Source organism: Paralichthys olivaceus, chromosome 19, assembly GCF_024713975.1.
Source record: "Paralichthys olivaceus isolate ysfri-2021 chromosome 19, ASM2471397v2, whole genome shotgun sequence".
Taxonomy (NCBI): Eukaryota; Metazoa; Chordata; class Actinopteri; order Pleuronectiformes; family Paralichthyidae; genus Paralichthys; species Paralichthys olivaceus.
The window spans coordinates 3386282-3410698 of NC_091111.1; the positions used below are offsets into that span (position 1 = coordinate 3386282).

Below are 24417 nucleotides of genomic sequence, written 5' to 3' on the forward strand. Positions count from 1 at the left end.
TAAATTCTACACATTGTACCTTTAATATGTTAAATTTTAACTTCAAATTTGCCCTAGCAATAAAAAAGCTGTATTTGTTGTCGTAATTGTCGACTTGACTATTTTTAAAGTATCAATTTAGCATCAGTATCTGTCAAAATCTAAATGATACCCATCCCTAATGTTAATTGCCATATTTAGCATGAATTCATTCTTTTGTCATTCCAAAAAAACAGAACGAGGGGAAATCCCTGGAAGTTTAGTTCAAAGAGACACACATGGTTGTTTAGAACAGGGTGATGTGCTGGACAGGCTGCCGGCTCAGTGACCTCTTCACATCCCCCTCCTTGTAGAAGCGAGCCCTCATCTCTAAAACGACACTCTTATTAAACTTTCAGAGGTCTGTGGTGCCACGTTTTCTCCCCTGACAGCCCTGACAGTCGCACAGCTGCTGTTCACAAGCAGCCTGCTAAACACCTGTTGCCACTTGAGAACACACAAACAGTTGTGGATGTACATTAACTGGTAGCCTGACTGGGGGGGCTTTTGGTGTTCTCGTTACATCGGACAGGTGCTGCTGCAGTCCTCTTTTTTAGGTTCTACCTTAAATACACGCATGGGATTTTCTATTTGCACTTTTCTACCTGTGTGTGTGTGTGTGTGGGCTGCAGGAGGTCAGACTGTAATCTTCATTGTGGACGTTAGTCAGATTATGCCAGATTACTGCTCTCTCGCCGCTGGAGAGTCCAGCACTGTAGGAGGCTACAGGGTTTGATTGTTTTTTTTGAACCTTTGTGCCTCGGCCCAACATGATTTGTTTTGCTAACACAACAGAGATGGTGTGTATATATGGATATTAAAGAAAGTGGACTGTTGAATCAGCCAGAGCAGTTATTAACTGACAGGAATTCTTTTATATTCCCCTAATTTTATGTAGAAGTCTTATTTATCCTTTTATCAGTGTTAAGATACAGCAGCACATTAGTGCCTGCATGCTGTTAGTGTGTGTGTACATGTGTGCTGGTATCCACCTAGGTTCCTGGCCCTGTTGTGTAAAGTAGCAGCAGGAGGCAGGGTTAAGATGACAGTTAGATGGGATTATAGAGGTGAGAACCTGGGTTAAACGTCAATCTGTTTTACCACAGCCGGACAGGGACGCTGACTAATGGCCTGCTTCCCACTGCACCGCCTCACCTCACTGTGCAGTATTTTAAGATATACAGAAGCAGCATTTAATTAAGGCACCAGCATATGCTTTTACACTTCACACTGAAACGTGAGTGCAGGGTCAGCTACTGAGCTCCCACTCAACATCCATACAACTATGTTTTAGTTTGAAAAGGTTTTTTAAAATGCAACGATCCCTGTGCACATGAGCACCTTGGCTCTGTATCACTTTGAAACCCCGTCCATACTAACACGCTTAAAACTCATATCACTTTACCACTAACTTTAACACTGAGCACACATGTGCCAGTGTGCACAGGCATTGTCGCAGATTGCTTAAATAAAAGCTCTCCTTCACATGTAAGCAGTTGTATCATTGTACAATACAGAATGTAAGTGCAGCAGGAACACTTCAGGACATTTCACTTTGAATGTCCTTTAGTTTTATTTAAATTTTCCTATAATCCAGCGTCTTATGATAATAATATCAGATTCTCATTCACATGCACTGTGCAGATTTCAAGTTCACTGGGTCTGCTGTCTGCAGATTCAAGCAGAAAGACTCTGTTCTGGCCTGTAAACGCTGTGTGTATTTTAACAGGGAGGGTAGAATGAAAAAAATGCAGTGGAGTTTTATTATACGAAGGATCCAGTGTTTTGAGGATTCAACTCAACTTCTTTCAAGGGCAATATTAAATTTGTTTTCAAGTCTCTCACTCATTTTTTAACGCAGCGGCAAGGTCAACCAAATAAACTTCAATCCAAAAATAACAAACCCTAAAGATGTATTTAGTTCCACTCAAGTGCTGCCCTCTCATATCGGCTGTGTTGACAGCAGATACCACAGCCTGATGAAACCAATAGCTGCTTTAATTATTTGAAAAGAAATCATTTCTGGCAGCAGGCCGACAAAGGTTGAAGACAGACGTGCGGGCATCCTGAGCCTGCAGCCAGTTCCTTTTTGCTGAAGAAACAAAGTGACCTCAGTTATTCAAATCTAGTTCAGTCTTTTTCAGTTTGTATTTGTATCTGTATCATATTTACGCAAATCACATCCTCAGTGTTGTGTTAACGCCGCTGTATTATCAGTGTGAGTGCTGTATCCACACATGTAACCTCAGGCAGCAGATGTCACTGCTTGTAAAAAACGAGAAGAGGCTTATGCGGCAGCCTGTAATGCCGTTGCCAACCTAATGCCCAATACTCTTCGCTGCCGGCGAGCTTTTGTGTGCATGTGTGTGTGAGAGATTGTGTGTGTTTGGTGGGGGCTGTCTGACGATCCAGTCCAGTCTAGTTGCTCTCTTCTTCCTCTCGCTCTCGCTGTGGTCCCTGTCTGTTTGGGAAGAGTTGCCAACTATTGAGACACGCTGCCTTTTTGTATGGGTACATGAAGCCGAAGCTGTCTGAGCCATTGGGAGGCCAGCGCAATGAGATGCTGTGATTTTTTTGGTTTATGAAAGCTGACTGTCAGGGTGCGAATGTGTGTGAAGACTGAGAACAGGTGGCTGCTCTGTTTGTCCATCTGTCCTCTCGTCCACACATGTTGTTCCTGCTCGGGTCAAGGGTCACGCACTAGGATCTGCACAAGTCAGTCAGTGTCCCAAAAAACCCAAATGGTGTTGAAATTTGGTATCACAATTATATTGAACAAAATTATCAAATTATCAAAGATTGACAACTTGTTGGGGGCAGATGACGACCACAAATGTCAGAGTTGAGGCACAATATCAGTGATACGCAATTTGGCGACAGTGGATGTAAGCATTTGTTAGCTATGGCCAGAGAGCTCTCCTGCTGTCACAGCCCCCACCTGCCTGCCACTCCTTCTGCCATGTTTTTATAACACATTACAAATGCTGCGTTTGCTCTGCTTGCATCTTGGAAACTTGCTGGCCAAATAATTAAAGATTAAACTGTACATGTAACCATATCGTATATTGTGAAACCCGTAATCATTTCATCCCTAGAGCAATGAAGTGTGTGTGTGAAATTTTCAGATAATGGTACTGAACTAGATGCAGTATTGAATGCTGCTCGTGCTGGGGCCAGGTTATTTTACTATATTTTGCTACATGTCCTCTGCATAACAATTAAAATCAATATTATATCTTTGCATGCCTTGTATTAGGGTATAGCATGTACTATATAAAGTAAATCAAAGTGAGAATAGACCCCTGTGGGACCTCGTTTTTCAGATGGCTGATGAAGACACTGCAATCTGCTGTGTCAAAGGCATAGAAGCATCAATGGCCAGTCATTGTTGACCTTGACTAGAACAGTATCCGTGCTGTGCAGTGGTTCAAAAATATCAAAAATGTTTCAAGGTTTCAAGCCTGTGTGTCCCATACAACTGCATATTGCATGTGTGACTATGAACATGAATCTTTGCTTGAAAAATGGCTTTTGTTAATTAACCCCTTTTATTTTTAAGTTGATAAACTGAACGAATAGTTTCAGCTCCACAAATGTGAGATAATATGTTGCACACAATATTTGTGCGTGTTTGTGTGAAACCTGGAGCTGTGTCTGTCCTACTCCTACTGTGAGAGTCAGGTCTGCTGCTATCAGCTCAAGATAAAGAGAAGGGCTTCACTTTGACTGAGGAGCTTATCTATCCCTCTCTCTTATTTCTCTCTCTCACTCTCTCTCCCTCTCTTTCTCTCTTCACTCCTTGCTCCCTTTCTACCCCTTTGCATTCCTCTCCACCTCCCCCGAATTGCTGAATTTGTATTTTCCATTTGTATTCTTGTCAAACTGTGAAGGACATTTGAAGCAAGCCATTAAATATGTTAACTTTTGTATTATGTTCAGATTTCTAATGTTATGAATTCAAAATATTTTTGTTAAAACAGAAACAGGGCTTTAGCGCTTCTCTTAAATTGTTGTGTGAATTAACTTAATTTTTTTTAGCTCTGACACCTTTCTGTAACTCTTCCACTGTGCTTTCTCCAACCTTTATATGAAGTGTGACACGTTCTGTGCCGATGCAGATTTTCACACAGTGAGAATGTTAAAAGCGGATATTTCAGATCCTTGACAACGATAAATACATCAATAAATACATTGGTTGTTCTGTCTTTCACTTCTTTCTTTGTCTCCCTCTCATTCGCTCTCTGTTTTCATTCATCCCTATCTTGTTCCTACATCATCCTCTCCTCTTCTCACGCCTCACCTCTGAGTCGCTTCTCTCAGTTTTCTGTGTCTTTCTCACGCCCACACCAACAGATGGGTCGTAGCTATTGTTTCACACAGAAAACACGGCCAATTCTTTTAGCGCTCTGTTAGCAGTTACGAATGTGTTCATATCTCTCTGTGTGTATTTGTGTGGTGGAGACTGAAAGAAATCTCTTAATAAGTATGCAGGTCCAGGCTTCGAGCCGCAGCTCTGTATATCTGTAATACATGCTGTACACACACACACACACACACACACTGTAAAACCTGACAAGTTAGGTCAACTCAATCCGTTTGCTGAAACCGATTGCCTTGAACCATTTAAGTTGATTAACTCAAACAATTTAAGGTTTACCAATGATTTGATTTAAGCAAAAGTAACTCAAATAGTTATTGATGAGGCAACTTGGGTAAATAAAGTTAATATTGCCAATCCCTATAACTTACCTGAACTTAATTCAATTCAGTATTTGATACTCATATGCAGTATTTACCCAAAATTATTTACAATGTGTTGACAGAATGTTAGCGAATTAAGTAAAACTAACTTAAATTAACCTCCTTTTTACAAATGTTACCACTTAAGTTAAATTTACTTAGTTGTCTTCCATTTAAGACAATTATTACATTGTAGTTGTGATAACTTAAAACTTTATTATGGCTACTCAGTTCATTTGATGAAACTGATTGCCTTAAACCGTTCAGCTCTATTAACTCAAAAAGAAAACACCCACATGACTCAGCTTCAGCAATTTATTTTTTGTTCACATCTCAGTGCAACCAGCTGCTGAAATTCGAAGATTTTTCACATATGCAACCTTAAAGGCTAAAGCAGACTTAGCACTTTCTTATGCACTAACTATCAACTGTATAACATAAAGCAGGGCATATTTCAAGTTAACAGTTTAAAGGTATAGTTCACCCAAAGTGTCAGTGGCTGACAAAAGAAAACATTTGGATACCCTTGGTTTCTGTGCCAATATTGTTTTACAATAAAGCTGTTGAATTAAATGTTGTATACATTTACATTCATATGCTGGACATAACAATGAAAATCAGGCTCATACAAAAAGCATATAAATAAAAATTAAACATATTGCCATGTGGTAAAGAAGAGAAATGAGAACACCACAGAAGCGAACCAAGAATAGCACCTATTTTAACACACAAATCAGAGGTGCCGTAGTTTACTGTATATACATGTCATTAGCTACCAGTATTTGGCATGCAAGCAAAAAACGATGCTGACATTCAACAGTAAAAGCTACTGACAACCTACTCCAGCTCATTTCTCAAGGACTGTAACTTAGGCTTGAGCTGCTTTCTCCCATCATCAAGATTTAACAGGACAACCTGGATGAACTCAAAGAAGCCACTCAGCTTCTCAGGATAGCTCAAATGTAGAGCATAGATCAGTCCAAACAAAATGACGAGTGAATCAGTCCAAGATCTGTGAGACATTACAACCTGATCTTCAAGGACGATCGACACATGGTGAGTTTCAAAGGGAACTCCTGCAGGCACCTCCGCTTCATCCACCACTGCCACCAGAGCCACTGCTCCCTCCTGGGTTGCCTCCAACTCATCCTGAAAAAGGAATACATTTACATTGTGGTTGGGTGTACTTTTACAAACCATAACATGATTGCTGTGAAAAAGGTTAATTCATTAGTTCTTCTATGTGGTGCACCAATACCTTCCATGAGTGCAAGATTTTTTAGGTGGATCATTACCTTTGAGTTGTTCATATAGTGAGGGCAGAGTTCTGGATTGGGTATACATTTGTCGCTTATATTTTGCTCAAAATAGCTGATTAAGTCATTAGTTACAGATACATTTTCAAGACGTAACCACTTTGACATTTGTGAATTAGAGAAGCACAAAAATACACCATCCACAGAGATGAGAAGGGATGAGTAAGGAGCCAAATCTTATTTTATAAATTTGTATCCCAAACTTGGGAGCAGATAATCTGTTAAATTAGTCTGTACTTGATGACATCAGATTTTTAAGCAAATTTTTAACGATTTCTGTTACCTGGACCCTTCCTCCTGCATACACTGGCTGGCATAATATATTTCATGACTTAACAAAGAAAAAGAAAAATTGGGAAATAGATATTATAATATTGTTAAGTTAAAATTCACTCATTATCTACTCACCACTATGCTGATGGCAGGGTGGGTGAAGAGTTGAGTCCAACAAAAACCTTGAGTTTTAGGGGTAAACAGCGTTGCAGCCAAATCCAATACAATTGAAGTAACTCAAACAGAACAAAAACTGAAAATGCCTCCATAATGCTCCTGTGGGGTCATCCAAGTGTTCGGAAGCCCGGACATTTCAATTGAAGTCGAGACGGTGTCACTTATACCTTGTTTTGTAGCCTAAATGTTTGCTTCCGGAAGTAGCGATGCTAAAGCGCACCCTGCGTGTACCCTTTGGCTGTTAGTTTGTGTGCGTGCAAACATGAACACGGTTCCAGAAGACGATATCGTGGAGATTTAGAATAACAACATGGATTAAATGACGCCATTTCAAATCAAATTTGAATGTACAGGCTTATGGACACTTGGATGACACCACACGCACAGTATGGAGGTATGTTAAGGTTTTTTGCAGTTTTTTTTTTTTTTACATTTGAAGGATTGATCACTATTTACTTCAATTGTGTTGGATTTAGCTGCAACGCTGTTTGCCCCTGAAACTCCTAGTGTTTTCTGGACTCCAACACTTCACCCATCACTCCATCGGCATAGTGGTGAGTAGATAATGAGGTTTTGGTGAAAAAGCTGTGGAGATGGAAAAGAATGCAAACATACCTTGCAAGTTTTGAAGACCTCTGATGAATCCTCCTTTAAGTAGAGTGGTAGGCCGGCCAGGGCTGCCGTTCGAGCTGCAGTGATGTTGTTCTTGTCCTGTTGAACCAACATACACAGGTTATGCATAGATGGATGTTGGGGCATCCTGTTCACATTTAACATTATGTAATACACAAAAAATATTTTACCTGATCATTATATGCCATTATAACCTCTTCCATCTTCTTGGCAACACTTCCAGCCTTCTTCTTTCTGTAGAGCTTTAGCAGCAGTGGTGTGTACTTGTCAAGGGCAGCATAGAAGGAATGTGGCAGATTTTGATTGGTGATCCTGTGGAATTCAGTGTAGAGCTGCATGGGAAACAACAGCATAGGACAGACAAATAGACATTATATTAAACAATTCAAGCAAATTTTTCCAGGTCAAGTAGTGTTTTGTCAATGAATTGTTTACTCACTTGGGGTTCAGAAAAGAGTGCAGGCCATCTGTCTTTTAGTTCAGCAATGGGAGGACCTGAATTCACAATTTCTTCGCGCCTTAGTGCAAAGGTACGCTGCATGAGTTGGTGGATAAGAACCGCGTCTCTTTCAATTGATGTCCTCTTGAACTGCTCCACCATCTCAAGCCTCATGGTCTCCAATGTGTCCTTAGTTTCTCCCAGTGGATAATTAGGAAGGAAGTTGACTTCCCCTCTTTTGGGTCTTTTGATGTTTGCCCTGGATGCTGCACCCTCTGGATTGGTCCTGCTGCGCTTTCCTGCATTCACGGCCACATCCTTTATGCCAGCCTTGCTCAGTTTTGTCCTGTAGTTGCCCATTTTGAAGCGCAAACTGTTCTTCCAACCCTCGTACCCCGTTTTGGAACCCTTTTCTGTCAGACAGGGGTGTTTGCTCACCAGAGCCTCAGCAGCTTTGACTATCTCTTTGGTACTAGGATATGCTTTATGTTTATATATTTCAGCAGCCATTACATCTAATATGTTGTGTTTTTGATCCCTGATCAACCTGATAGTTTTTTCCTCCTGAACATATGCAAGGTTGCCCTCTCTTAGAGCATACTCCACCTCATATGAGAATGTTGGAACAACAAATATCTCTGGCCATCGACAAAGACGCTCTGGTGAATCTGTGTTATCAGACAGGAACACTGTGTCATCTGTGCTGGTTGAACTAAGATCTAAATCAACAAATCTAACTATCTTAATGGTGGCCTTGGACGGAAGGTCCTCTACGTTAACTAAATTACAGAGAGCATTGTCAAACTCTGGGTCTTGGAACTGAAGGCGAAAGTCATAGGCCAAGTTCAACTTGTTTTTCACCTCCAATATAAGGGCATTTACAGTCTCAGGACGAGAGGGCAAAATAAGCCTTTCAGCGTTGACATCATCTAGGATGACCCTTACTTTGAGGACAGCATTCGGATCCATTTACTCTGTATTAGGAAGACCTGCAACACAAAACACAAATAGTTAATTCAGGTGAAGGCTCCTTGTTTTTTACTAGCTGAATAGAGCAACCACAATGATCTGTAAATTGGCTGCACACTTTTCTGCTGCTCTTCCATTTAACTTTGTATACACAAACAGTTGTTAAACAGGCATGGTAAAGGGGAAATTGTGGAATACTGGCCATGATACAGTCTGTAATGTCTCAATAACTGTATTTGTAGGGCAGTAGAAAAATCACACAATTTACATTTCCACATGGTTTGCTCTCCTTAAAACAACTGACTTTAGAAAGTAGAACTCAAAGTCTCGGCAGAAACTTTGAGTTTGGTTTGAGTCTTCACACACCTGCCACTTTTCCACAATGACCGTTAACAGGGTGGGGCCTGAAAGCACCATGCCAAGCTAACATGTTTCCACCACCATTCTCTCTTTCATTCTGTGCTTTTAAAATAGTTGAACAGTTATTACCTTAACGTTACCGAACCCGAACTATAACTGGAGCTTGACCGAACACTTTCACAAACTAATGTTAATCCAACACCGGCCAATTTAAACTACACGACGTTGGACCGTTAACTTTTGAATGTTTTTCAGAAGCGGGATTGGGCGCGCTTCAAGCTAGCGCCGTTTAACCGAACTCCTTAGCAAGTTTCAGCGGTCAGACATTTTTCTTGTATATTTCAAAAACCAAAGCATGAAAAGCAGCAATAAAAGACAACGTTACCTTGCGTGGAAGACGTATCGTCGCGGGGTTCTCGGTCAGTAGGGAAGTTTGTCCAGCAAAAAACTCTTCGCGCCGATCTTTTTCATCACTCCGGTCCGAGTGCAAACTTGGTGCTGACCGGTTTGAGCTGGTCCCGCCCTACGCCTCCCTCGGTACCGTGTGCGACAGCAGGTGAACGGCAGGTTACCGGTTGTGAGCAGACTTACGTGACGTTGGCGCATAAAGTTGAATGAGTCTGTAAACGCTGAAATAGCTTTTCTAAATATATGACACAGTTTACTCCCGGGCCTCGCTGTCTATGTTACTGGTGTGGATTGGCCGGAGAGCCGCTTCACCTCAGCGCCGTGTCTTCCGGTTAAAGCAATCAATTCTTCCTGTGCCCGTTTCAGAGTAAAAGCACCCTCGCGTTTCTGTTGACTGAATCGATTAATTTACATTAACAAGGTTTTATTGTTGCAGGAGCGGAAGATGCACGGAGTAATAACGTGGAGTCTTGACGTTTACTTGCGTATAGAGCCCTGCTTTTATTCGAGGAAATACTAGGAACCAGGCAGCCGTGACACGCAGGAAATATGGTCCGGACTATAAAATATGACAATGATTTGGGCTGGAAAATCGTTTGGAAATCATGAACAGAAGTTCAGCCCACAGTGATGTAGTTGCCCCATCCTTCAACACTCAAAAATATTAAAAGATTTATAAGACAAGGAACAATAAAACAATATATTCTCATAGAAGCTGAATATATGAAACAATTGTCATTTATACTTTCAAATGTACATATGCTACACAATGAATCATGTATCATATTAGTTGGCAATTCATTTTCTGTCAATCAAGTTGCAAAAATACCTGCTTGTACGTAATGTAACAAACAACCATACTAAGGTTCCACTTTGGAGGATTATTAAAGATGATCTGGATGCATACTTATGCACAATATGATGATTTATAAACAAGAACAAAAATACAATTTAAAATCCTAAGATATAGGAAAATAGCAGCACATGGGAATTGCATTTTTTTTAATAGTATAAAATCAACTTAAAGAAGACTAGTCAATGAAACAAATTGAATTATGTCACCAGTACTCAAAATGATCTAAAAATGTAATCGCACTCAAAGTAACTAAGTTATTACTTCAATTATTTACTTTTGAGTTATGTTAAATTATTGATAAACAGTGGCCTCAACTTTTTTTGTAAATTAAGTTACTGTAACTTACTTCATTTATTAAGATGTACTGTTAGGTTTTACAGTGCACACACACACACACACACACACACACACACGGTGAAGGTTCTTAGTTACTGATTCAGTAACCATGAATTAAGTTCTTCAGATTTATGTGATATTTATGTACTAGAGTACAAAAGGAACACCAGAAATAATTCCTCATTAATTTAATTATATAGACTGATGATGCATATAAGCACACAACTTTTAATTGTTGGGAAGCAGAGAAACAAAATTGGGATCATTATGGAACTGTGTCAGGACAATTAGACTTGATGGGCCAACACAGTCGAGGTAATAAATGGAAAACACTGAATAAAACTGTAATTTCATCACAGTTTGTTCAATCATCATTGTCTGATTGTATTGATAGAGATGAAGTTAATTGTCAGCAGTCAAATTATTGTTTCGAAAAAGCACAGCTGAGGTGTACTATTTCCCTTTTTAAATTCATGATTGAATGGTTTGTGCAAACAAACTTAAATATTAATATTAAGGATTTATTAAAAGAGTGTACTAATAGAAGACATCCTCATGAGAAAGGAGAGCCGAGTGAGAGGAGGGGAGCTGCCAGCTTCATCAGGGCTCTTTGTTTCTTTTGCTGATGCTTGTGCTGAGCTCCTGTTGTCTTAGTGAAATTCCATGCTGAGTAAAGACCGCTGTTGAAACACCAGCCGCTCATACAGTATGAGCTGCCACTACACTTTCACTCCTATCTGCTGTTTGCATATACTTAGAAACACAAGCAGAAGAAGTACATACCAGCTACCAGAAAAGAGCATAGTATTATTAAGGAGTTTAATGAAGCCTCAGAATGCTGTCCAGGGGGACGGGCAAGGTTATTGCCACCGCTGCAGTTTCACAGATAATTTTGTTTCTTTGACTGTCATTCTCACTAGTATATCTGCCATTACCCAACATGGAGGATTCAGCCTGTATCGCAGCTTATGTAACATTCTTTTCACTCTAATCCCATACTATAAAAAAACACCAATTCATGTCAATGCTCTGTTATCAGTGCTTCAGTATGATAAGGTGGCTTTCTCTGCCAACAGTAGATTTTTAAATATTCATTGGAGCCAGATTAGATTTTTAACAGTTTGTGTTTTCACCTCAGGGTTCATCAGCAGCATGGTATGGCACTACCTTTCTGATTAGATGTTCGTGGTGGCCTGGATCTCAGATTTCTGCACAAAAGAAGGCAGTTTCATTTTATTAAGTCCTTTCAAGCTGTTTTTTTTATGTACTACTAGTTTCTTCCAGAATGAGAATGTGGTGGTGATTAATGGGATTGGCTTCTATAAAGAGTAAAACCCTTCCTGAGTAGTTTGATGTGTGGCAAGCTTGTATATTTTGTTTCGGCTACAGTCACTGCTGTGGCTTTTCCATCCTGCGCCTCACAGGCTCACTGGGATCAGCTGAAGAGGAGGAGGACAGAAAAGTAAAAAGGAATTCATTTGTTGTCTCATGAATTTCCCGTGAACTGATGGCTACAGTCGTGTTATTTTCCACTGCGGTGGAGTTTCAGTAGTTCTTGCATCTTGCCACATGGGTGGATTATGCTACAGTGTGTGCACACATTTTTTCCACCGCCTGTCAAGGCTTCATAAAGGAATGTGAAACAAGATATGTGAACACACACACACACACGCTTACAGTGCACCAATAAGTTTAATGTCTCCCCAGGTGATTTATATGTTGGGTTCAGACTGTCTCGGCTCCCCATCTCATCTGGTCCCAATCAAACCACCATTAACCGCAGTGGGTACGGAGTTTGGAGGAATCTGCTTCTCACCTTTTTTTTTTTTTTGCCTTTTTGCAACAACAACTCTGTGATGTTGCCATAATTAACTGAAGCCGTTTTCAGACATGAGCTCTATAGAATGCCTGTAAAAATGGGTTTGGACTTTCTCTGGAGTTTGCCATTTACATAGGAGGAACGCAGCAGGAGATCCTCCAGGCAAACACTTTCACAACAGGGAAATCTCAGCAGGTGGCACAGCAGGCAGTAGGCAGGACACAACGCATTCATTCTGCTGCGGAGATCACGTGTTTTTATTTTTTAGCACTAAAACATTTTAGTGTTATTTATATTTATCTATATTTTTATTCATTTAGTTGTTTGTGTCTGTCGCATTAGAAACGTCTTAAAGCTACTTGCTCTCGGTGAATCCTCCCGATTATCTCCTGCTGTGTTCTGATATTGGCTCTTTTGGACGTTCTCCAGCGAGGGGCTAACAAGGGAAACTCCGGAGAATGTATGTAGATAATCTGGAGTTCAGTGCATGTCTGCAAGCTGCATTAGATTTAATGCAAGAGAAGATATTCCCTCTGCTTACATATCAGCATCTAAAACGTCTGAGCTGCTTATATGATGATAATAGTGTTTGCGTTGCACTTTTGAATGAAGTGCAACGTTGAATGAAATGAAAATCACGAAACTGTCAGCTGTATTATGAAAGGACCAACAAGATGATTCAAGAGGACTTCCACCACTGACTGCTTTGCAGCCTGTTAAAAAAACCTGTCAGCTACAAGCCCAACGTGTAAATGGTGAAGTGGCTTCCTCTCCTCTCTGCAGGCTGGATTTCTCTGTGCCTTTCCACCATCAATCAGCTTATTAGCGGTCTTTGTGCTTGCACTCTTGTCTTTCCCACCACACCACAGCAGCAGGCTGGATCCAGAGCTCTGTGATCTGACCAGTGTCTCTGAGGCTTATTAATATCATGGTCAGGATGAGCTGCTGAGGCCCTATAAGGGAGTCCAGGATAGAGACTGTAACACTGTCTGCATCGCACCAGTGGAGCTCAGGCCTTATTTAATGCCTCCTCTAACCTAGAAATAATGATCATGTAATTCAGTGTGTACCTGTGAGTGGCTGCTGGGTGGGAAGTAACTCCACAACTGCTCACTGAAGGTCTATTAGATTTTGAACAGATAAACATGGTGCCCATAAAATTCAGGGTTATCTCGGCAACTTTTTGATGGATAAAGTTGGTGCAGAGAGTCAGGGCCTTTGAGAATCTGTGATTTTTCATTCATTTTATCTAAAATGTATAAGATCTTTATTTACTATTTTTTATTATTAATAACAATTGCCTTTTTTGTCAGTTTTAACTGTATTTTGTGCTTAGTGCTGATCAGCTCATGTAAGTATGATGACACAATAACAGTTGTGAAAACAATGATTGATTTGAATGATTACCTGATGACGGCAGTGTGAAAGCAGTCTGTTAATACGCTGAATCTGCTGAGAGTTGTGGCCTGAATCTGCAGCTCCACTCGGCTTTATAGAGCTTTACAGAGACTCTCAGCTTTGTTTAGTTGTCCAGCCCTCCACACTTTCCTGTCTTGAGTCACTCTCTCGACAGGCTGGTGAAAAAAGTGGACCATTTAGCAGCAAAAGAGACAGCTCAGGAGATGGTGGAGACCAAAAACTGAGCTACAAGAGAGAGAATATTGCACTTGCATTCACCAAATGACCAGAAACATGTTGCTAACAACTGTTGCCATATTACCTTAAAATGTGTGCGGTCTTCACAACTTATTTTCAATGCAAATGCAATTTAATCTAGAGCTTATTGCATCTCTGACAAATAACACCAAATATCTCATCAAATCTCACAAGTGACTTAAAACAATGAACTAATTTACACCATCCTAACAGGAGGTGCAAAAACATTTACTCTGATACCACCATCTGTCCAATTATTACATTTACTAATAAGTTTATTTCTTCACTAAAATTGCTTGAGAAAAAAAACGTTGGACCTCTATTTTCACATTTATATTTGTTTATTCAGTGAGAATGTGCTGTACCATTTTCCAGATTAGTGATATTTCCATGTCTTTGATTGTCAAATGCAGGCTTGCATGTTTAGTCATTTTGTTGTTCACCATCTTCCATGTCGGTAGATGCCATCAGCCTGCACAGCCTTGTCATGGCATGGTGGAAGTCTGGCAGCAGTCCGTTGTAACAAAACACAGAGGTTGCAGGCACTTGAAAACCCAGGAAACTGCTCCGTTAAAGTCCTAAATGAAACACCCACACACTCACAAACGGACCCCTGTGTGAGTGGAATTCCACAGGCTCAGCACAAACCCGGCTGCAGAGGAGGCAGAGAGCGTGTAGGGTCGGCCCAAACAAAACCTTTTCTCCACATGTCTCTCCTCTTTCAACACGACCACGGAGTCAGTCAGTGGAAAACTGGACGCTTATTTTTGTCAAAGGCTGCTTGAGGGAAGATTTTAAAAGCTGCGCGTGTGAGTGCAAACACAAGCATGTGCCCTTGTCCTCCTCTGATGGACCTTGATGACACGCAGCGCTGTATTAGCGATGGGGAAGAAAATTGTAGGGTTTTCAGTACAAGTGACCCCTTTCACATTCATTTGATCCGTTTGTATCAAAAATATTGACTGGTGCAGCCTCAAGAGGGAATTTTTTGGCATGAACATTTGCTTCTCTGTGCATTTAAAATGTCACTGCCCTTGAGCAGGGCACTCAGTCATTGGCTGGTCAGTGGCTCACTCTAAAAGACTAGTTGTACCAGACAGCTACCACATAAGCAACTGTCTGTGACGCAAACATGTTGTTTGCCGCAGGCCTGGTGAGAAAGCTTATGTATTCAACAAACTTGTAGATAATTAAAGGCTGAAGAAACAGAGCAAGGGATTTGAGGCATTTCTTATTCCTGACTCAGTGTTTGATTATGCTCAGTATGTTCCAAACACCAAAATACAGCTAAATACGCTGCTCTCATGTTGCATCACCCACCAGAGCTCCTGTCAGAAGCAATGGATTTAGCTATATTTGGGCAAAACTCAAAGCAAATTGGAACAGAACATATGTATCGACAGCGGAGAGGGGCTGCAGCAAAGGTTTCTATGGACATTCAATACACGTTTTCTGCAACTAATCATATTGCTTTTGGAATTCATTGTAACAGACATGAGCTCAAGTGGACCACAGCCAGATGTCATGCTCAGTGTTTTTACAGCTACCATTGAAGCCTACAGGGGGGGGGCAGGGTAAACAGGTGAAGAGGCGAGTAGTGAAGAAAATGAAGCCTGAAATCTAATTCAGTTGAGTTGGTGTTGTGAGATACAGTAATGAAATTAAATGAGTTTAAGCCACATTCTTCCTCCCTCTCAGGTCACGTCATCCCATCCAGGCTCTGTCTCTCTGTCCTTTACCTTTTCATGAACTGGACTGTTCTTTGCTCCTTGTTACTCATCTACCTGCTTATTCAACAACGTTCAATACTAATAGAAATTGAATAAACAGGCAACCAGTGTTCAGTAGCAATCAGTGGGGGAAGGGAAGCTAGCCTTCAGTCTGTGGACCGACTTGAACTTGTCCTCTTCTACGTCCTCTGATAAACTACAGCAGTGGTCGGCAACTCAGTCCAACTGTGGGTCTAAATCGCAGCCAGATAGTTTGGATAATTTGATTATTTTTTATTTTACCATATTCACTGAGACGTACTGACTACAGGTGCTGATCTCCGTCATCACAACAATATTCACAGAATCACTTCCTGTTTGGCAATCAATCTTTATTGTGGTTGTGTTTTTTTTTTCTGCAATGCTTTATATATAACTGAATCACAGACCTCTTATTTTGACAAGTTTTTAACCAAATATTGTAGCGATTGCTTAAAGGAATAGTTCACAGAAAAATGAAAATTCACACATGCCTCCATACAAGGTCATATACACCATGTTTTAAGCCTAAATGTCCTATACCAGAAGTGCAGATGCTAGTGGACACAGCCATACGACATGTGAGTATGTGTATGTGCCCAAGTGTCTGTGAACGCACCTTGAAGGACGCTTTCAGAGGACATTTAGGCTAAAACATGTTGTAAATGATGCCGTAAAATTTTCTAACTTCATTCTGCACCTTTATAAAAAGCTCTGAACACAGCATCCAGCACACAAACAATAAAAAGTGAAAGTATATTGTAGAACTGTTGGAGGAGGACTCACTAATGATAAGGGATACTTCTGAAGTAGCTCCAGAGCTTTAACACAGGACAAGAGAACAGGACAAACAGGCAGGTTTAGAATGGGCACTTTACTAGTGCCCATAAAAAAATAAAAAAACACCCAACACCTCCTTTCTCGGTTCGGTCATGACAACCCAGCCGGGACAGGCTTGGCAGTGCAGTCTGCCAGCAACTGATCCAGGCTTGGACCATGCAGTTGTGTGCCAAAACCTCCTTATAAGATAATTAAGCATCTCATTCAGGCCTCCTTCAGTTGAATTCCTATTGTTTTCACATCATAGAAAATGTGCTCATTGTTCATATTGTAGACAGGAAATTCTTCCATGAAGTCTCCTTCTAACTCTCTTTCACACACAACTCTCTCATGTGTCCACATGTAACCACACTGGAGTTTGATAGATGGGACTTGTGGTGCTTATATAGAAAACACAGCACCGCTACCAAACACTGCTTATGTTTGGAATTCATATTGCACATATTTTAGCCAACTCAGCAGATGATGCTGGCTGATCTGTTTTAATGTTTTTCGTATACACACTTGCCCGCAGACACACACCCACACACACACACGCATGTCTCTCTATAGTTGTGAGGACACTCATTGACATAATGCATTCCCTAGCCCTAACCTTAACCATCACAACTAAATGCCTAACCTTTACCTAAACCTAATTCTAACCCTAAAATCAATTTTAACCCTCAAAAAGACAATTTAATATGTGAGTACCAGCCAAAATGTCCTCACAACATCAAAATGTCCTCACAATGATGGTATAGAACCAAAATTGGCCCTCATAACTATAGAGAGACATGCCCCCCCTACACACGCACACACCATGTTAATGATACACAACATTACTCAAACCTTTTCTGCACCATGTATATCAGGACCATGTCTTCTTAGATGTACGTTGTCACAGCTTCATCTTCATCATTTCTTGTCATATGTGTGTTGTGGAGAAAAGCTTCTTGTGAAATTGTAGAAGTCAGGGGATTGTCTTGAACATTCAACTGTGCTTGTATGTTTTCATGTTAACACACTAACCATGTCCATGTGACAGAAGGAGACACCTGTTCACTGTACTACAGGTTTATCTGTGTTGCCTTCAATTTCCTGCCCGCATCAGTGCTGTGTGGAAGGCTGTAAAGACACACACACACACACACACACACACACACACACACACACACACACACATTCAGTGGTTGCTCCTTGCCCCCCTCATCCTGTCAGGCCATTTGCCCGTCCCTCTCTCAATGGAATGAAAAGCACATCACCATAGAGACCACATCAATGCAGGAGAGGTGAGCTGAGGAGAGGAGAGGCAGTGAATGAATGAGATAGAGAGAGAGCGAGCAGGAGAGAGAGAGAGGCAAAGAATTAGGGGGAATGAAGGAGAGAGAAATCCGGATGAGAGGGTTTAGGATGCACAAGAAGGAGATACTGGAGGGATTAATAACTTTGGGAACCTTTAAACAAGAGAACCATATTGGCCTCTTCTTTCAAACCATTATTAAATAACACAAGATGAAAAATTAGTGGGGTGGGGGGTGGGCTAGGTTGTAGTATGACCTATACCGAAGTTTTTAGAAAAAAAAAAAAAAGTAAAGTAAAACATTTGTGGAACCTGATACTGAAATTAGGCAGTAAAAAAATCAGCAGATTGAAACCAATTGGCACTGATTTCTAAGATGCTGTTATCAAACCTGTATGACAAACAAATGGAACTGAGATAATAAATAGAATATATAGGTAACAGGGGGAATGGATAATGTGTCTTTATCTGTGATGAGCACAAACCTTAAATTAACTTACTGGCGTTTAATGATCCTAACGGGAATGGTGGAATTGTTGTGGGGAATAAAACCAGCAGCAGCATCAAGACCTGCTCTGCCAGGGACAGGACTTTAGAGCCAGGATGGTGGGCAGGGTCCTTTTGGGGAAACCTTCAGTTATGACTAAAAGCAATAAAGTGAAATAAAAGGGGTGGGTGAATGGACAGAGTGTTTGAGAGTGGGCAGGAGGAGGCAGGGGGAGTGAGAAATTAACTAGAAAGTGATACTCAAACTATTTCTCTGTTCAGTCAAGGAGGTGGTTCATTGTTACTCTCTGAGTTTTCTTCCATTTCTTCCTCATTATCTTTCTTGGTTGTATGTAGTGTCTCTGTAGAACTGAGGTAACACACACATATGTCTTGTAGGAAATTGTTTAGAAAGAAGGATGTGTGAAAAGAAAATCTACCTTCACCTTAATGAGATGTGATATTCCCCCAATCCTTTTAATCTGTATGATGTCTGTCTTTATCATATACTATTGATTTCCCTCCCTTTTAGACCTTTGCAACATTGATTGGTTAGTATTAGTTTTCCACAGTCATGGAAAATAAAAAATGGATCATTGGACACAGTAATGTACATATTGATCTCTTCTATCAGATGTTGGCCACCAGGGCAAGTAGAAGCCAGCCTCTCTATGTTGTGGATGAAGGATGAAGGATGTATTTATGGATGATGGATGGACGATAGAAGGATTTCCTGAAGTAGTTTCCATTTCAAGGTTAAATGTCGATCCGTAAACAATGCATCGAGTCCCTTTGTGAGCTCAAGCTGACAGTAATGGGTTTAACGCAGGTCGCAGGGTTATTCTTTGTGAGCTCATTTACTGTCTGTACTGAATTAAACAGACACATTTTGTCATATACGATGAAGGACATACTGTATCTGATTTGGCTGTTTGTCAGATGGGAGTTTTAAAATGTGCAGACGGACCGATGCTGTAAATGGGACATGGTCTGTATTTCTAAAGCATCTTTTCTAGTCTCGATGGACAGAACAGTTTTACCATCAACCCATTCATGCACAGGTTTATACAGTGTTTCTATGCACAGCCCATATCATTCATATCAGGGACAACCCGCTCCACCTCCTGAGCCACCAGCAGGTAAAGATGACTCAATTGGCTTCTTCTAGTTACCTTTTAAAATTTCCCCTCACTTCCCGCACTTCCGTCCTTGTGTCTCAGTCTCTCCAAAGCAGACATGAGAAAACAGCGAAGGACGGCCTCTCAGTGTCCACTCCTTGCTCCTCTTAACAGTAGCAAGGGAATTGAGATGTCCTTCATGATGGCAGAGGAGAATGATTCATAGGCCCCCCAATGTGCATTTCCATTGATCCAGTGGGTGTCAAATCAATCCTGAGTGCAGCCAGGCTATATACAGAATACTGTACAGTAACTCAGAGCTGAGAAGACTTAAATACTGTCATGTCAAATGCTTCTTGAAGGTCTTAGCTCTTCAGCTGAACATTAAGAAATATGACACACATTGAACAATATATACAACTGACTGGGAGTCACCAGTTAATGGAGGTTACATTTATATCAGTTGTAAAGGAATGTTATGAAGGCGTCTAGATCTCACTTTTTATGCCTCTGCACCTGCAACAGCTAGTGGCTGAGTGTCTTATGTTTTTGGGTCGTCTGTTTGTCTGTCCCATTCTTGAGAACGCGATATCTTGAGAGTGCATGGGGGGAATTTAAAGTAACAGTACTTTGGACTTAAAGATTAACTAATTAGAATTTGGTGGTCAAAGGGTAACTGGGACCCGATGTTCTTGTGAATGTGATACATCAAGAACACCCTGAAGGAATTTTATTACGTCAGGCACCAACATTCACTTGAACTAAAGGATGACCTGATTAGAATTTGGAGGTCAAATGTCTTTTTTTTCCCCTTGTGAACATGTTATCTTACTCTTACTCATTGATAAGTTAATTAGATTTGTGTGGTCAAAGGTCAAGGTTTCTGTGGCCTCACAAAACACATTATTGGCCACTTGCACATGATATCTCAAGTCTGATTTCTTAAAGTTTCACCATCTGTCACTTGCACTCAAAGATTAACTGATGCACCGATGGACAGAAGCATTCAACAGCAGGGGAGTAATTGTAGTTGAACATGTTTCTGTAGTTTTCATGAGATAATTAATACAAACAGGGGTGATGGTGAACCTCTAGACAATCTCTCGTTGAAGGCATCCATTATGTGCACATGGAAACTGACAAGTATCTTTGTGATGACTTCTGGTGGCATGAGGGGTTGATTTGAAGCATCAGCCCTTTTAGGACATGATGTACACAACATAGCTGTATCTACTGTCTCTGAAGGAATTCAGCAGGGATATTACAATGGGACACCTATTAATTCCTATGAGCTCTCTTGCTCTATGTAGGCTAAAGAAGTTTTGTAGGCATTTCTTTGTGTAGTGGGCATACATGAGCAGTTGAAATGCAGCGAGAGACGGTTGGTCAGATTATTTCTGTGGCTGCACAACAGTTCTTGAACCTCTTGTTCTTAAGAGGGGAGAAATAGATTTAAGAACTGATCTGGTTCGAGAGTAGTGTCCTCCAAACCTTAGAACAGTCTAGTTCAAACTTTTATAGTGTTTTTACTTGTTTTAATTGGTTTGTTATTTTCTTAGTAAGAGAGTGAGGCTGAGGTGATGAATTTATCCCTCTCTTTGTCTCTTACTGTCATTCTGCATGATTAACCTTGTGCCGCTGTGCTGCAGCCTCTCTGTTAATCTGATGGCACTCAGTTCAGACTCGTGCTGTGTTTACTGTGATAGATAAATGTCTGACCTAGAAAAAAGACATTTCATCTAACCTAAAAGGGACCAGGGAGACGAGATCAGCATATTGAATTGCTATAATATTACGGCAAAGGACATGATCTGCATGTCTGTAAGGGGCTATCTTGAAGCCAATGAAATCTTATTACAATCTTATTAAAAGATAAATGATTAGAGGGCAATGATTACATTTCAGATTTAAAATGCACATCACATTTCCTTCTTTCTGATGGCTTGAACCTAATTACAGACTGGAGAATATCCACATGTATGGTTTATAATAATGATTAACCCCGTCAGATTCAGGTTTCTGGTTATGCTGGCTCACTGTCACACTGTCATAGCTTCCTGAGATACTTGAATAGAACAGTCATCGACCTTATTTAGAATAAGACATTATTTTGAGTATGGAGTTTACATGAGTTGCCAGTAGAATATTCAATTTGCATTCATGTTTACATGATACAAAACAATTATTGCTTATTTATAGTATGACCTTATTTATGGTGATCAGAAAATGCTGTTTACATGGCAGTGTCTTATTCAGATTATTATCTCATTGGGTTAATACTGGAATATGGTGTCCATGTAAACATATTCATAGTTGATGTTACAGTAGTTACACCTGTGATTTTCCTACTCTGACAATTAGAGGTAATGACATAACTTTATCAAAATATATAGAATATAAAATATGGTTCTACCTGCAAAGAAGCAGATACAACAAAGCAGAGCATCAACAGCACTTCTGTATATGAAGAAACCAGAATAGATTACACAACAGTTTGTGTACGCAAAGAGCCAGTGAGGCACGGGCCTTCTTTTGATCAGACTTTGCCGATAGTATGTGTTGTGTTGTATTGGAGTATATACAGTATTATGTTATATTCCATTTGAAAATATAGATTTCCAACTTAAAAAACTGGACAGGAAAATCAACAGGTAACAGTGACTAACCAGGCTAGAGCTGGTATTGCTGCTGATATAACGACTTGTACTAGAATGCGGTCAACTCTGCTGTGACATCTTCAAGATTCCCAGTGAGCCATGACGGTTTGACAGTGAGCCAGCATGAAATCGATCCCTGAAATGGACCCTGAAACTGAAGCAGCCAAATGGTATTCAGCCATCATTCATTTCATGTGTCCTACAGGCAGCTGTGTTCACAGGAGCGGAAATGTTGGAATGAAAGTTCACGATTACATTTTCATCCCAAAATGATATGACCATTTCCGAGCTGTTTGAAACTGGGATGCTTCTCCTAACTGTACACTCTGAACACACTGATGGGAATATGTTTGGTTAACATGTCAAACTAAATAAATTTTTTAAGGTTTGGCTGAAACTCAGAGGGATGACATCACTGATTTGTCTCTGTGGCATCATTTGTTTCCAATGACATGATTCCTTCTTTGGTAACAAATGGTAACATCTGTTTCAGAATGAATAAACCTTGTATTGGTAAGGCCTCAACAATCCCCGACATAATCCAGGCTGTTGATGGGCTCAGGTCGGAATATCTATTTTTGGACAGGCATTCTTTGAGGAGGGGGCTGCCTTCCCCAATGACCCCCCACAACTGAAGACTCATTGGCCCCCCCACCCCAAGCCCTCCCCCACTGAGCTGCTCCACTTTTAACCCTGGCACCAGTGAGGTTGGCCCGCGTGGGCGGATGTATATCACTGTCCGTCTGAACGTCGGTTGACTTTCCCCCTCTCCCTGAAGTCAGACAGCCAGTCCCGCAGCCAGCCGAGCAGCTGCTCAGTCTGCCAGTCAGTGAAGAAAGTGGACACTTGAAGAATCAGAGCAAAAGCTTTCAACAGCAAGATTTTCCTTTAGGTGGAGGTGCCGGATTCACCCATTACTGGTGCCAAGATGACCCGTGACTCGTAAGTCTCAACGGCTTGATGAGAAGCAGTGGAGCTACTGTAAAATGTAGAGGTCAAGACATTGCAGTAGTCTCATATCAAATAGGAGACTTAATCAGCTGTATTAAAGATTTTCCTCCCCTTACCTTCAGGATTATATCCTTTCATAGCTGGTTTAGCGTTTGTAGTACAATACAAGCTCTTAGGGATGTTAGCAGCCAGCTTATTGTTGAGGATTTCCCTGGTCTTTGAGAATGTCGCATGCCTTTCTACCTGTCAGTGTATTCTCTTGTTCATCTGTGGGCTTCTCTTCTCACTTAAATGACGAACCAGATTTAGCTTTTAGCGCCGTCCACCTATTCATTCATTATTCGAAGGCTCTGTCTAAAAAAGCCTCTCTCAGCAGATGAAAAGCTTTTATATTTATAGAACTGCAGTGGCTGTTAAACTACTCGCATTCCAGTCAAAGACAGTTTCTTGCTCAGTTACAGTATGCTGCTCATATCAATGTGAGTTGATAGCACAACTTGGTGCTGCTGCTTTATTTCCTGAAAGACTCCAACTGGAAAAACATTTGTGACTCAGGGTTTTGTGACCCAGAGATTGTGTTGAATGTTAATTTCTCTGGTGTTTGCTAATCCAGCATTTGTTGTATCATTCTTTGCTTCTGCTTTATGATTTTTGCTCATGAAGTTGCTGTGTGGACATAGCATCTATCTGTATGTCACCTTTTGTTGTTCTTGCCTCCGGCATGGCGAGTTCACCCAGCAACAATGACATCATTGTCCAGACTGGACAATAAAATCAGTGCAGGTCAAATGACAGCAGATCCGAATTGTGTTCCTGTGACACACATAGAAGCGTCCTGCTGTCTGTGTAAACTGTGGATGAGGGATTTAGTCACCTGTCTCATATAAACTGTCTTTGTTCTGTCTAATTTTGGATTCTTTAGACACTGTTACAGTTTAGTATAATGCAAAGAACTATACAAATGTATATTTAGGTAACCCTAACATGATATTTGTATTTGTGTACAATATATCAATGTGTTTTGAGAAGGTTATGTTCTCATTGATGTTTTGTTTATTAGCACGATTACGCCAAAATGATTGAACCAATTTTATTGAATCTTGGTGGAGGGTGGGGTAAGACTCATAGAAGAACTGGTCTCTACTTGAGTCCCATTCTAGTTGATGATCACGTTCATCTACAGTTCATGTTCAGAATGAAGAATTTTTCAAAGTAGACAGTGTGACATGTCATAGCAAGAAACTCTAAGGTGTAAGTTACGTTAAGTTTCTCTTATCATAACATTTTAGACTTGGTGTGAAATAATAGCTTTGAAAATATAAAGTCGCCTTACAA

General features: G+C 40.6%; 2 protein-coding genes across 8 annotated transcripts in view; one reads left to right on the top strand and one right to left on the bottom strand.

The window, feature by feature from the left end:
• The window catches only part of enah (ENAH actin regulator), a 123311-nt gene that overhangs the window by 14346 nt on the left and 84548 nt on the right, over positions 1 to 24417 (top strand). The window contains exon 1 of one of the 6 annotated variants that reach the window (XM_069514603.1): positions 22849 to 23073. The exons of 1 other annotated variant lie outside the window; for it this stretch is intronic. In XM_069514603.1, the coding sequence (XP_069370704.1) occupies positions 23060 to 23073 (14 nt within the window). In that variant the 5' untranslated portion in view covers positions 22849 to 23059. Of the gene's footprint in view, positions 1 to 22848; positions 23074 to 24417 lie in introns of those variants that run through there. 4 more of the 6 variants (XM_020091715.2, XM_069514609.1, XM_069514610.1 and 1 more) reach the window with 4 other exon arrangements.
• LOC138405603 (uncharacterized) lies at positions 5060 to 10569 on the bottom strand. Of its 2 annotated transcripts, XM_069515268.1 has the most exons (5): positions 9311 to 9870; positions 7597 to 8585; positions 7328 to 7489; positions 7140 to 7235; positions 5060 to 5907 (listed from the first exon to the last, which is right to left on the bottom strand). In XM_069515268.1, exons 2-5 carry the CDS (start codon positions 8563 to 8565, stop codon positions 5596 to 5598), a joined length of 1539 nt encoding a protein of 512 aa, XP_069371369.1. In that variant the 5' UTR covers positions 8566 to 8585; positions 9311 to 9870; the 3' UTR covers positions 5060 to 5595. The 2 variants fall into 2 exon arrangements, with proteins under 2 accessions (XP_069371369.1, XP_069371370.1); XM_069515269.1 differs by having other exon boundaries at positions 7597 to 10569.